Here is a 15,042-nt window from a genome sequence, read left to right as displayed (position 1 = left end):
TGGGCGCCCAGCTCGGAGGGGCGCCTATTTTGCTGCGTGTGGAAACTTGGGGCCTTAGTTTGCTCCAGTTCTAGTCAGTTAGAACAGTTTCACTTTGGAACAAAACATTTTTTTCAAAAGGGGGCGTGTCCGGCCACTTACGCCTGATTTCAAAGTTTCGTGAGTGAAAACTTACTCCAAACTAACTTAGAATGGAGTAAGTGAAGATTTTTGTACGCTCGAAAAAACCTTGTCCACACTTTAGAAAATCAGGCGTTGGTTACAAATCAGGCGTAGGGAATAGTGGGGGGAGGTGTTTAAAGGGAAGTTTACAAACATTAAACACTTCAGTTTTACAAATAAAGAGCCATCATCAATAATAAATGATAAATACATCAATAAATCAACCAATAAATCAATCAAAAAAAATTAATAAGAAATCATTTTTTTTTTAAATCAATAAATAAAACATTTTCTACTTACCGACTGCAGCACCGGGAGCCCTCCAACAGCGTGCTGGGATGCCCCCATCAGTGTGTCTCTGTCAGTGTCTCTATCTCTCTGTCTAACTGTCTCTCATTCTCTGTCTGTCAGTGTCTGTGTTTCTGACAGCGAGGGGAGGGGGAGGAGGGGGGTAGAGGGAGAGAGGGGGGGAGCAGAGGGAGGGAAGGGGGCGGAGGGGGAGGGAAGGGGAGAAGGGGGGGAGAAGGGGATAAAGGGGAGAAAGGAGATGGGGGAGTAAGGAGATTGGGGTGGTGGGGGGGGGGAAGGAGATTGGGGTGGTGGGGGGAAGGAGATTGGGGTGGTGGGGGGGAAGGAGATTGGGGTGGTGGGGGGGGAAGGAGATTGGGGGGGTGGGGGGAAAAGAGATTGGGGGGGTGGGGGGGGGAAGGAGATTGGGGTGGTGGGGGGGAAGGAGATTGGGGTGGTGCGGGGGAAGGAGATTGGGGTGGTGGGGGGGAAGGAGATTGGGGTGGTGCGGGGGAAGGAGATTGGGGGGGTGGGAGGGGAAGGAGATTGGGGTGGTGGGAGGGGAAGGAGATTGGGGTGGTGGGAGGGGAAGGAGATTGGGATGGTGGGAGGGGAAGGAGATTGGGATGGTGGGGGGGGGAAGAGGATTGGGGTGGTGGGGGGGAAGGAGATTGGGGTGGTGGGGGGGAAGGAGATTGGGGTGGTGGGGGGGAAGGAGATTGGGGTGGTGGGGGGGAAGGAGATTGGGGTGGTGGGGGGGAAGGAGATTGGGGTGGTGGGGGGGGAAGGAGATTGGGGTGGTGGGGGGGGAAGGAGATTGGGGGGGAGAAGGAGATTGGGGGGGTGGGGGGGAAGGAGATTGGGGGGGGTGGGGGGGAAGGAGATTGGGGGGGGTGGGGGGGAAGGAGATTGGGGGGGGTGGGGGGGAAGGGGATTGGGGGGGGATGGGGGGGAAGGGGATTGGGGGGGGATGGGGGGGAAGGGGATTGGGGGGGGGTGGGGGGGAAGGAGATTGGGGGGGGGGGGGGGAGGCTGAACGGGCCGGGCCCGAGACTTCGGGCAGGGCCCGTCCCCAGCACCAGATTTGCAGGTAGGTGGCATTTGGTCGGGTCGGGGGGGTGGTGGGAGGGAGGGAGGTTCGGGTCGGGGGGGAGGGAGGGAGGGAGAGGGAGGTCAGGTCGGGAGGAGGGAGGTCAGGTCGGATCCAGTCCAGGGGCGGGGAGGAGAGCGGGTGTCAGGTCCAGTCCGGAGGCGGGCGGGGGGGGGAGGGGGAGAGCGGGTGTTGGGTCCGGTCCGGAGGGGGGCGGGGGGGGTGGGGGGGGGAGGGGGAGAGCGGGTGTCGGGTCCGGTCCGGAGGCGGGCGGGGGCGGCGGAGAGCAGCGGGTGTCGGGTCCGGTCCGGGGACGGGGGGGAAGAGCGCGGGTGTTGGGTCCGGTCTGGAGGCGGGAAGCGGGAGTCGAGTCGGGTCAGGAGGAAGCAGGAGCTGGCCGTGGGAGGAGCCTTATTCACGCAGCCCCAGTGAGGCCATTCGGCCAGGGCTAGGGGTTGCGTGCTTCGGGCCGCTCCCACACAGTTTCCGGCGCCTGGAGCTACTGCACTTGCGCATATGTGCAGAGGTCCCGGCACTGTTTTCGGCGCAGGGACCTGGCTCCGTCCTCCACAGCTCCTGCTGCGCTGCGCAGAGGGCCAGAGAACCTGCAGGGAGGTGGAGAATCTGGAGGGTTTTTTTTAGGCGCACTTTGTGGCGCGAAAAACGGGTGTCCAGGTCGGGACTGCGCCGTTCTAGGCGCGGCTCGAAACTTGGGCCCAATGTTTCTACAAATTCACAGGTTAATTCATTAACTGTTTGAACAAATGTTTGAACATGGCCATGAAAGTCAGGAACATGTACTCACACCCGTTTCGTTTAACTCAATTTGGCCACATTGGCGGTAGCTAGAAGAGAGTATAGGAATGTGAAGAAGGCTCATTTGAAGCATCTGTAGAAGTGATCAGCAATATATAATGGGCAATGATTCTGGGTTTCTGAGTACTTCCAAAATTATGGTCAGTGCTGAACAATTACAACTTTACTCATAATTCCCTACTTTGCGACAAACCAACTTTTGATCAGAAATCAAATTCAAACGTGAAATATTTGAAGTGCCAAACTTACATTCTGTTGCGATAAACGAACAATATTCAGCAACCATTCAGTTACTTACACCACAGTTCATTATAACTATAGATTATAATTCAGGTCATTTAGAAAATAATGGATACAACCTTGCAGATACAATATCTTTTAATTTCCAGTATAATTTTCTTCTAAATCAATCCCTGCTGTTTATGACAATTTACCTCCAACAAATGAGCAAAATACAGTTGTAGCATATTAAAATTTAATTTAATGAGTACTTACAACTTGAGGAATCTTTGCCATTTCTTGTCTGCAGTTTGCTTTAGTCAGGTCCTGAGTGAAGCAAAATAGTTTTACTCGCTCAAAAAAATAGTAAATCATTTGTGCCCACTGGATGAAGCTTTGTAACAATCAGTAAAACATAAAACTTCTACTCAAAATAAATAAATACATATTCTAAAATTTAAGAGATCACCTTTAGATTAATTCCCTAATTGAGCATTCGTGGCAAGGAGGGGTACTCATCGGGAGTGTTGATCGGAAAATTCTAAGGCCGTGATTGTCCATCCTATTAAATCCCTAGAAGTGCCTCTCCTCACTACAAATCCAGAAATTAGCTCTAATCTTTAGAGGAGATTCAATTGCCAGCCTTTCAGTGAGACACAAGCTGTGGTCTTATTTTGGATGCATGCTGAATCTTTCTAGCACTATAGCGAAAAATTTCTGAAAAAAATATGGAAACTATGAAAAAGCTCACTAATGCATTTGCAATACAGACCATATTTAGACATTTACACACAATTTTTGCTTTTACATTAAGATTTTAATTAAAACTTTCACAGTAAATACACCATGGCCTGGAAACGCATCCACGTATAAAGAGCTGGGAGGATATCAGAGCAGATTCCAGCTGAATAGTCCTCATATTTTGGCACAGTCAGATCATGGAAGTATCGCAGAGCAGGAGCGGTACATAATTCCATTGTTATCATTCTTTGGGAGGTGGGTATAACGCTCAGTAAAAACATTTGGTATGACTTGCATCTATCTACCTGATCTCCCCCATGGTTATGCTTTTGTTACACCCAATACCAACAATGTCTTCACAGCCAATATAGAGTAAATTCTGAGCAGACCCTCCCCTCCATTAAATTATCACACTACCACAACTCTCTCCCCATTTAACTATATTTTTCCAAATTGCACAGTGTCTAAGACATTTCATTATGCATTTCTAACTATTTCTTGACCTGCCTCAGTAGTCAATTCTCGAACCAGCTGGGCTGACTTTCTCAAAAGTCTATGGGGGTTAAATTGGATGGGCCTGAAAACAGGCGTGGGGATCGCGATGTGCAATTAACCTATGTCCGTTGATTGCAATGCAGGCAGCACGCCAACTTCGATATAAGAAATAGGAGCAAGAGTAGGCCATACGACACCTCGAGCTTGCTCCACCATTCAATAAGATCTTGACTGCTCCTCGACCTCAACTGTACTTTCCTGCCTGATCCCCATATCGCTTGAAAAAGACAAAAAATGCTGGAAATCACAGCGGGTCAGGCAGCATCTGTGAAGAGAAAAACAGAGTTAACGTTTCAAGTCGATGACCCTTCGTCAGAACTGGCAATAGTTTAACATGTAACAGATTCTTAAGGAAGTGCTGGGGCCTGAAAGGGGGATGGGGGGTGGGGGGGGCAGGGGGAGGGGGGGGGGCAAGGGTGGTGTAAAGAACAAACGGGAAGGTCTGTGATAGGGTGAAATTCAGAAGAGATTTGAGAGACAAAAGGGATGATGAGCCGAATTGAGATGGTAATAGCACAAGTTAGGAAACAAAAGATAGGGTCTGAATGGCAGAATAATTACCAGCTGCCATGGGAAAGAACAAAAGGGAAGGTCTGTAAAGTGCCTAAACAAAAGATGAGGTGTTCCCGAGGACGGAGCGTTCCACTCCCACTCTGACCTCTCCGTCGGCCTCCTACACTGTTCCAATGAAGCTCAACACAAGTTCAAGGAGCAACATCTCATGTTTTGTTTAGGTACTTTACAGCCTTCTGAGGTCAACGTTTTCAACAATTTCAGACCATAATCTCTGCCCGCATTTTGTTCCCTTTCCTCCCATTTTTTTTTACAAAAACTCCCTCCACTTTTTTATTTTTATTTTATTTCTCTCTACTTCCCATGGCAGCTGGTAATTATTCCGCCATTCACACCCTATCTTCTGTTTCGTAACGTGCTATTACCATCTCAATTCGGCCCATCAGCCCTTAAATCTCTTCTGCCTTCCACCCTATCACAAGCCTTCCTTTTTGTTCTTTCCACGCCCCTCCCCTTTCATTGAATATATTTAAGGTGGAGATGGACAGATTTTTGAGCGATAATGGTGTGAAGGATTATGGGGAGTGGGCAGGGAATTGGATCTGAGCCCAATATCATATCAGCCATGATCTTATTAAATGGCGGAGCAGGCTCAAGGACCAAATGGCCTACTCCTATTTCTTATGTTCTTATGTTCAAGGTCCCAGCACTTCCTTAAGAATCTGTTACATTTTGAACTACTGCCAGTTCTGATGAAGGATCTTCGACCTGAAACATTAACTGTTTCTCTCTCCACAGGTGCTGCCTGACCCGCTGAGATTTGCATCAGTTTCAGGTTTTTTTCAGATTCCAGCATTCGCAGCATTTTGCATTTGTCCCCATATCTCTTGATTCCCTTAGAGTCTAAAAATGTATCAACCTCCACAATGAATATACTCAACAACTGAGCATCCGCAGCCGTCTGTGGTAGAGAATTCCAAAGATTCACAAAGCCTCTGAGTGAAGAAATTTCTCCTCATCTCAAACCTAAATGGTCAACCATTATCCTGAGACAATGTTCCCTAGTCCTAGACTCTCCAGCCAGGGGAAACAGCCTCGCAGCATGCACCCTATCAAGCCCTCTCAGAATCATATGGCCTAGAAATTGGATAGGGCCCAAAACCGGGCGCAGGGAGCATGAAGTGCAATGTGTCCACATCCGTTCAAAGTGGTGCAGGTGTCACACAAAACCCCTGCCGCCTGCTCATTATAATGTTTGCAGCACTGATCTCAGCACTAAACATGCTGCTGACTGACTCAGCACTGAAAAAGGGGGGTCAATATCAGGTGCAGTCTACTGGCCAATAATGTTTGGCCGAAGCTCTCTGCACTACATAAAGGGAAGGTGTTTTGCTGCAGAAGCACCTCATTGTCATTGTGAAGAAAGCCATGGCCCAAGAAAGAGGGCAAAGTGATTTTGCAATGCGGCACTGGAGGCCTTGGTCCTGGGAGTTCAAAGATGCCGTCAGTTCCTCTGTCTGCAGGGGGGCAGGAGGCTTTCCAGGCAGAACAGCAGAACGCTGCAGGAGGAGATAATTGAAGCCTTCAGTGAGATGAGTGTTATCCCCAGGACCAGGATCAGGTGCCGCAAGAAGTTTAATTACCTCACATGAGTGGTCAAGGTGAGTGACCATGGTTTCATGGACCATAATGGAGGTTGATGGCATAGCAAGAGATCCAGCAGTTTTAAGAATTTATCTGCAGACATCGGGAAACATCAAACGTAACAGCACGGTGACGATTTTTAAAATTTTGCCCTTCAAAGGCTCGGAATTAACATTGACAAGATCTCTCAGTCCAACAATATTGCTCTTTGAAATTAAAAATAAATGGACTCAGGCACAATATATTGGGTTCTTTTAGAACAATAAGAGGCCCAAGTTCAGTTAAATAAAATTGAACAAACAAAATATGTTTAAACTTGGACCAAGTGGGAAGAATTGAACTATGTTTTGAAGATATTATGGGGGAAAATTGAGTACCAGCATTTGGGGGTGGTAAGTCACGAAGCTCGAGACTTTGCGCCAGGCGCAGAAATCTCACCTCTTGCAAGAAATTGGGGTTAAATAACGCGCTCCACTTCGTTTCTGCAAACTCTGCAGGAACAGAAGTAGGCCATACGGCCCTCGAGACTGCTCCGCCATTCAATAAGATCATGGCCGATCTGATCATGGACTCAGCTCCACTTCCCCGCCCACTCCCCATAATCCCTTATCCCTTTATTGTTTGAGAAACTATCTATTTCTGTCTTAAATTTATTCAATGTTTCAGCTTCCACAGCTCTCTGAGGCAGCGAATTCCACAGATTTATAACCCTCTGAGAGAAGAAATTTCTCCTCATCTCTGTTTTTATTGGGCGGCACCTTATTCTAAGATCATGCCCTCTAGTTCTAGTCTCCCCCATCAGTGGAAACATCCTCTCTGCATCCACCTTGTCAAGCCTCCTCATAATCTTACACGTTTGAATAAGATCACCTCTCATTCTTCTGAATTCCAATGAGTAAAGGTCCAACCTACTCAACCTTTCCTCATAAGTCAACCCCCTCATTCCCGGAATCAACCGAGTGAACTTTCTCTGAACTGCCTCCAGCAAGTATATCCTTTCATAAATATGGAAACCAAAACTGCACGCAGTATTCCAGGTGTGGCCTCACCAATACCTTATATAGCTGGAGCATGACTTCCCTGTTTTTATACTCCATCCCCTTTGTAATAAAGGCCAAGACACCATTGGCCTTCCTGATCACTTGCTGTACCTGCACACCAATCTGTTGCGTTTCATGCACAAGTACCCCCAGGTCCCGCTGTACTGCGGCACTTTGCAATCTTTCTCCATTTAAATAACAACTTGCTCTTTGATTTTTTTTTCTGCCAAAGTGCATGACCTCACACTTTCCAACATTATACTCCATCTGCCAAATTCTTGCCCACTCACTTAGCCTGTCTATGTTCTTTTGCAGATTTTTTGTGTCCCACCTCACACATTTCTTTTCCTCCGATCTTTATATCGTCAGCAAACTTGGCTACATTACACTCAGTCCCTTCTTCCAAGTCGTTAATATAGATTGCAAATAGTTGGGGTCCCAGCACTGATCCCTGCGTGACCCCACTAGTTATTGGTTGCCAACCAGAGAATGAACCATTTATCCTGACTCTCTGTTCTCTGTTAGTTAGCCAATCCTCTATCCATGCTAATATATTACCCCCAACCCAATGAACTTTTATCTTGTGCAGTAACGTTTTATGTGGCGCCTTGTCAAATGCCTTCTGGAAGTCCAAATACACATCCACTGGTTCCCCTTTATCCACCCTGTTCGTTACATTCTCAAAGAATTCCAGCACATTTGTCAAACATGACTTCCCCTTCATAATTCCATGCTGACTCTGCCTGACCGAATTTTGCTTTTCCAAATGTCCTGCTACTGCTTCTTTAATAATGGACTCCAACATTTTCCCAACCACAGCTGTTAGGCTAACTGGTCTATCGTTTCCTGCTTTTTGTCTGCCTCCTTTTTTAAATAGGGGCATTACATTTGCAGTTTTCCAATCTGCTGGGACCTCCCCAGAATCCAGGGAATTTTGGTAAATTACAACCAATGCATCCACAATCCCTGCCGCTACTTTTCTTAAGTCATTAAGTCCAGGGAATTTATCTGCCTGTTGTGTAAGGAAGTCAATAAGGGACATTGAAAATATAAGGAAAGGTAAGGCGAGAGCAAGGGCACTAAGAGGAATCCAGGATTATTAATGACAAAGGAGGATATAAAACATTTTGCTAAGAGTTAAGGTATTCCATGAAAAATAAAGTAGGACATGTTGGCATATGGAACTAGGTTAATTCAGCTTCCGAAATGTGTTCATAGAAACATAGAAACATAGAAAATAGGTGCAGGAGTAGGCCATTTGGCCCTTCGAGCGTGCAACACCATTCAATATGATCATGGCTGATCATGCAACTTCAGTACCCCATTTCTGCTTTCTCTCCATACCCCTTGATCCCTTTAGCCGTAAGGGCCACATCTAACTCCCTTTTCAATATATATAATGAACTGGCCTCAACAACTTTATGTGGCAGAGAATTCCACAGGTTCACAATTCTCTGAGTGAAGAAGTTTTTCCTCATCTCAGTCCTAAATGGCTTTCCCCTTATTCTTACATTGTGACCCCTGGTTCTGGACTTCCTCAACATCGGGAACATTCTTCCTGCATCTAACCTGTCCAGTCCCGTCAGAATGTTATGTGTTTCTGTGGGATCCCCTCTCATTCTTCTAAATTCAAGTGAACATAAGCCTAGTCGATCCAGTCTTTCTTCATATGTCAGTCCTGCCATCCCGGGAATCAGTCTGGTGAACCTTCGCTGCACTCCCTCAATAGCAAGAATATCCTTCCTCAGATTAGGACACCAACACTGTACACAATATTCAAGGTGTGACCTCATCAAGACCCTGTGCAACTGCAGTAGAACCTCCCTGCTCCTATACTCAAAATCCTCTCGCTATGAAAGCCAACATGCCATTGGCCTTCTTCACCACCTGCTGTACCTGCATGCCAACTTTCAATGACTGACATAGCATGACACCCAGGTCTCGTTGCACCTCCCCTTTACCTAATCTGTCACCATTCCGATAATATTCTGCCTTCTTGCTTTTGCCACCAAAGTGGATAACCTCACATTTATCTACATTATACTGCATCTGCCATGCATTTGCCCACTCATCTAACCTGTCCAAGTCACCCTGCAGCCTTTTAGCATCCTCCTCACAGCTCACACTGCCACCCAGCTTAGTGTCATCTGCAAACTTGGAGATATTACATTCAATTCCTTCGTCTAAATCATTAATGTATATTGTAAATAGCCGGGGTCCCAGCACTGAACTTTGCAGTACCCCACTAGTCACTGCCTGCCATTCAGAAAAGGAGCCATTCATTCCGACTCTTTGCCAACCAGTTTTCTATCCACATCAACACATTATCCCCAATACCATGTGCTTTAATTTTGCACATTAATCTCTTGTGTGGGACCATGTCAAAAGCCTTTTGAAAGTCCAAATACACCACATCCACTGGTTCTCCCTTGTCCACTCTATTAGTTACATCCTCAAAAAATTCTAGAAGATTTGTCAAGCATGATTTCCCTTTCATAAATCCATGCTGACTTGGACTGATCCGGTCAATGCTTTCCAAATGCACTGCTATTACATCTTTATTAATTGATTCCAACATTTTCCCCACTACTGATGTCAGGCTAACGGTCTATTATTCCCTGTTTTCTCTCTTCCCTCCTTTTTTAAAAAGTGGGATTACATTAGCTACCCTCCAATCCATAGGAACTGATCTAGAGTCTATAGAATGTTGGAAAATGACCACCAATGCATCCACTATTTCTAGGGCCACTTCCTTAAGTACTCTGGGATGCAGACTATCAGGCCCTGGGGATTTATCGGCCTTCAATCCCATCAATTTCCCTAACACAATTTCCTGACTAATAAGGATTTCCTTCAGTTCCTCCTTCTCGCTAGACCCTCGGTCCCCTAGTATTTCCGGAAGGTTATTTGTGTCTTCCTTAGTGAAGACAGAATCAAAGTATTTGTTCAACTGCTCTGCCATTTCTTTATTCCCCATTATAAATTCACCTGATTCTGACTGCAAGGGATCTAGAAACATAGAAACTAGATGCAGGAGTAGGCCATTCGGCCCTTCGAGCCTGCTCCGCCATTCAATAAGATCATGGCTGATCATTCCTTCAGTACCCCTTTCCTGCTTTCTCTCCATACCCCTTGATTCCCTTAACTGTAAGAGCCATATCTAACTCCCTCTTGAATATATCCAATGAACTGGCATCAACAACTCACTGTGGCAGGGAATTCCAAAGGCTAACAACTCTCTGAGTGAAGAAGTTTCTCCTCATCTCATTCCTAAATGGCCTATCCCTTATCCTAAGACTATGTCCCCTGGTTCTGGACTTCCCCAACATCGGGAACATTCTTCCCGCATTTGGTGGCCATTAAAGAAACGTGGTTGCAGGGTGGCCAAGACTGGGAATTAAACATATAGGGGTATCCGACGATTCGGAAAGATAGACAAGAAGGGAAAGGAGGTGGGGTAGCTCTGTTAATAAAGGGTGATATCAGGGCAGTTGTGAGAGACGATATTGGCTCTAATGAACAAAATGTTGAATCATTGTGGGTGGAGATTAGAGATAGTAAGGGGAAAAAGTCACTGGTGGGCGTAGTTTATAGGCCCCCAAATAATAACTTCACGCTGGGGCGGACAATAATCAAGGGAATAATGGAGGCATGTGAAAAAGGAATGGCAGTAGTCATGGGGGATTTTAATCGAAATATCGATTGGTCAACTCAAATCGCACGGGGTAGCCTGGAGGAGGAATTCATAGAATGCATACGGGATTGTTTCTTAGAATAGTATGCAACAGAACCTACAGGGAGCAAGCTATCTTAGATCTGGTCCTGTGTAATGAGACAGGAATAATAAACGTTCTCCTCGTAAAAGATCCTCTCGGAAGGAGTGATCACAGTATGGTTGAATTTGTAATACAGGTTGAGGGTGAGGAAGTAGTGTCTCAAACGAGCATACTATGCTTAAACAAAGGGGACTACAGTGGGATGAGGGCAGAGTTGGCTAAAGTAGACTGGAAACACAGACTAAATGGTGGCACAATTGAGGAACAGTGGAGGACTTTTAAGGAGCTCTTTCATAGTGCTCAACAAAAATATATTCCAGTGAAAAAGAAAGGCAGTAAGAGAAGGGATAACCAGCCGTGGATAACCAGGGAAATTAAGGAGAGTATCAAATTAAAAACCAATGCGTATAAGGTGGCCAAGGTTAGTGGGAAAATAGAAGATTGGGAAAATTTTAAATGACAGCAAAGAATGACTAAAAAAGCAATAAAGAAAGGAAAGATAGATTACAAAGTTAAACTTGCGCAAAACATAAAAACGGATAGTAAAAGCTTTTACAGATATATAAAACGGAAAAGAGTGACTAAAGTAAATGTTGGTCCCTTAGAAGATGAGAAGGGGGATTTAATAATGGGAAATGTGGAAATGGCCGAGACCTTAAACAATTATTTTGCTTCGGTCTTCACAGTGGAAGACACAGAAACCATGCCAAAAATTGCTGGTCACAGGAATGTGGGAAGGGAGGACCTGGAGACAATCACTATCACTAGGGGGTTAGTGCTGGACAGGCTAATGGGACTCAAGGTAGACAAGTCCACTGGTCCTGATGAAATGCATCCCAGGGTATTAAAAGAGATGGCGGAAGTTATAGCAGATGCATTCGTTAGAATCTACCAAAATTCTCTGGACTCTGGGGAGGTGCCAGCGGATTGGAAAGCAGCTAATGTAACGCCTCTGTTTAAGAAAGGGGGCAGACAAAGGCAGGTAACTATAGACCGGTTAGTTTAACATCTGTAGTGGGGAAAATGCTTGAAACTATCATTAAGGAAGAAATAGCGGGACATCTAGATAGGAATAGTGCAATCAAGCAGACGCAGCATAGATTCAAGAAGGGGAAATCATGTTTCACTAATTTACTGGAATTCTTTGAGGATATAACGAGCATGTTGGATAGAGGTGTACCGATGGATGTGGTGTATTTAGATTTCCAAAAGGCATTCAATAAGGTGCCACACAAAAGGTTACTGCAGAAGATAAAGGTACGCGGGGTTAGTGGAAATGTATTAGCATGGATAGAGAATTGGCTGGCTAACAGAAAGCAGAGTGTCAGGATAAATGGGTCCTTTTCGGGTTGGAAATCGGTGGTTAGTGGTGTGCCACAGGGATCGGTGCTGGGACCACAACTGTTTACAATATACGTAGATGACCTGGAAGAGGGGACAAAGTGTAGTGTAACAAAATTTGCAGAAGACACAAAGATTAGTGGGAAAGCGGGTTGTGTAGAGGACACAGAGAGGCTGCAAAGAGATTCAGATAGGTTAAGCGAATGGGCTAAGGTTTGGCAGATGGAATACAATGTCGGAAAGTGTGAGGTCATCCACCTTGGGAAAAAAACAAAAAAAGGGAATACAATTTGAATGGGGAGAAATTACAACATGCTGAGGTGCAGAGGGACCTGGGGGTCCTTGTGCATGAATCCCAAAAAGTTAATTTGCAGGTGCAGCAGGTAATCAGGAAGGCGAATGGAATGTTGGCCTTCATTGCGAGAGGGATGGAGTACAAAAGCAGGGAGGTCCTTCTGCAACTGTATAGGGTATTGGTGAGGCCGCACCTGGAGTACTGCATGCAGTTTTGATCACCTTACTTAAGGAAGGATATACTGGCTTTGGAGGGGGTACAGAGACGATTCACTCGGTTGATTCCGGAGATGAGGGGGTTACCTTATGAGGATAGATTGAGTAGACTGGGTCTTTACTCGTTGGAGTTCAGAAGAATGAGGGGTGATCTTATAGAAACATTTAAAATAATGAAAGGGATAGACAAGATAGAGGCAGAGAGGTTGTTTCCACTGGTCGGGGAGACTAGAACTAGGGGGCACAGCCTCAAAATATGGGGGAGCCAATTTAAAACCGAGTTGAGAAGGAATTTCTTCTCCCAGAGGGTTGTGAATCTGTGGAATGCTCTGCCCAAGGAAGCAGCTGAGGCTAGCTCATTGAATGTATTCAAGTCACAGATAGGTAGATTTTTAACCAATAAGGGAATTAAGGGTTACGGGGAGCGGGCGGGTAAGTGGAGCTGAGTCCACGGTCAGATCAGCCATGATCTTGTTGAATGGCGGAGCAGGCCCGAGGGTCTAGATGGCCTACTCCTGTTCCTAATTCTTATGTTCTTATGTTCTTATAAGGGAATAAGGGGTTATGGGGAGCGGGCAGGGAAATGAACCTGTGTCCATGACCGGATCAACCAAGATCGTATTAAATGGCGGAGCAGGCTCGAGGGGCCGTATAGCCTGCTCCTAGTCCTCTTTCTTATCTTCTTATGTTGATAGTATTGCCATACTGTAAACTTCCCATCACATACCATTGCAATTTTTGCAGGAGGATGTTGAATTACAAGCCGGTTGAAGGACGGTACATTGAACGTCAACCACCGAATGTTGATGTGTGAGAAATGTAGGGGCCGTAATTGGTGGAGGTTGTGCCCGCAGCTGCCAAGGTTGCGCCGGAAATGTAGTTTTTTGGGGTGATTCCTCCGGAACCGCCCATCTGCCGTTCATATTCCACCCGGCGGGAGATTGGTCGTGCCGCCTGCCCATGCTGGATGTTGCAAATCGCTCATTTTGGTGAGGGATGCTGGCCTCAGATCGACCTGCCGCCCCCCAGAAGGACCACTGGCAAAAAGCAGGTCTGAGCTGGCCGTGAGTCGGTTGGCAGGGAGAAGGGCTCCGAGTGCTGCACATCGCGGGTATGGTGCAGATTCTGCAGCATTATGAGTGGGACTGCTGGAAAAAAGTTTGCTGGATGTTGCTTTAGTTTATTGTTCGTGCTCATGTTTAATTGGTATGTGATAAAAGTGACTAAAATGTGTCTAAGTTGATGGAAACTTTTTTTTTTTACCTTGCTGGCACACCTTCATTTAGAACCACAATGACCAAGACCAAATCATTATCAATAACTCAAAAGTATGCAGCATGTCACATTTTGTACAGCCAAGTCATGTGGATGGGAAGATATTTGTGGTAAAACAGATGACCTGAGGGACAGATGTGTGTTTCTCACATGGCACCACACATGACGTTAAAATGAGACACTGACCAAGAGGGTCAACAATGCAAGTGTATTTACAAGTGCACAATAACAAAGGTTATATAACATTATTACATTTAGGAACATTTCCACTACCAACACCCACCCTCTATCTGGCACCACCACCTCTCTTCCCCCCCTTGCAGCGATGCCCAAGCTCCTCTTCTTTGCCCCTCCTACACCGTGGCATCCCGCTCCCCTGCCCCTCATTGCCTCTGGTTGACAAGGTTGTGCAGGAGGGCAGCGGGATCTCTGCAGACATGTGCATGTTGGTGAAAAGGCAGGGGAGGTGACCGAAGGCGCCGGGATTTGCTACTCCTCCGGACCTGTCTGCCTTGAGGGTGTGAGGTCGGGGGCTTGCACTACATGGCCAGAAGCCATCTCGTCACATCGCCTCAACTGTCTCGGTTGTGCGCTCCAACACAGTAATGAGCCGGTCCATCCTGGCATCATGTTGCTGAGTGAACGTGGCGATGCTGCCAGCTATCCCAGCCATTGTCTGGAGCATATCACGACTTATCTGCACGCTCGTCCGTGATAGCTGGATCATCTCCTGAATTGCAGAGAGCGGTGCTGCATCCTCAGCTGGTTGCTCGCTGCTGGTGGGTTCAGGCGCCTTGCTTGCCTTTGCGCCACAGCCTCTATGCTTGGTCGAGCTTGCCAGTATGGACTCCGTTCCAAACCCCACGTTGCGGCCTTTAGCCCCTTTGCTAATACCCCTCACACACACTCCCACACACACACACACACACACACATCTGGTGCACAACCTTTTTGCACAGGAGGGGGGCAATACATTTTTACTCACTCTGACTGCCGCCACCAAATCGTTCCAACGTTTTTTGCATTGGTCCCCATCCTGCACGATATTGCCCATTGCGGACACGATCTCAGT

The 15,042-nt window shown here is 46.6% G+C and overlaps 1 protein-coding gene across 6 annotated transcripts in view; it reads right to left on the bottom strand.

Annotated features, from left to right (window-relative positions):
* Positions 1 to 15,042, bottom strand: part of LOC139250576 (uncharacterized) — a 336,890-nt gene that overhangs the window by 295,447 nt on the left and 26,401 nt on the right. For all 6 annotated transcript variants that reach the window (XM_070872975.1, XM_070872969.1, XM_070872972.1 and 3 more), the window contains one exon: positions 2,852 to 2,902. In XM_070872975.1, the coding sequence (XP_070729076.1) occupies positions 2,852 to 2,902 (51 nt within the window). The remainder of the gene's footprint in view (positions 1 to 2,851; positions 2,903 to 15,042) is intronic.

This window comes from Pristiophorus japonicus, unplaced genomic scaffold (assembly GCF_044704955.1).
Source record: "Pristiophorus japonicus isolate sPriJap1 unplaced genomic scaffold, sPriJap1.hap1 HAP1_SCAFFOLD_393, whole genome shotgun sequence".
Classification (NCBI taxonomy): Eukaryota; Metazoa; Chordata; class Chondrichthyes; family Pristiophoridae; genus Pristiophorus; species Pristiophorus japonicus.
This window is presented reverse-complemented; position numbering and strand designations above follow the sequence as displayed.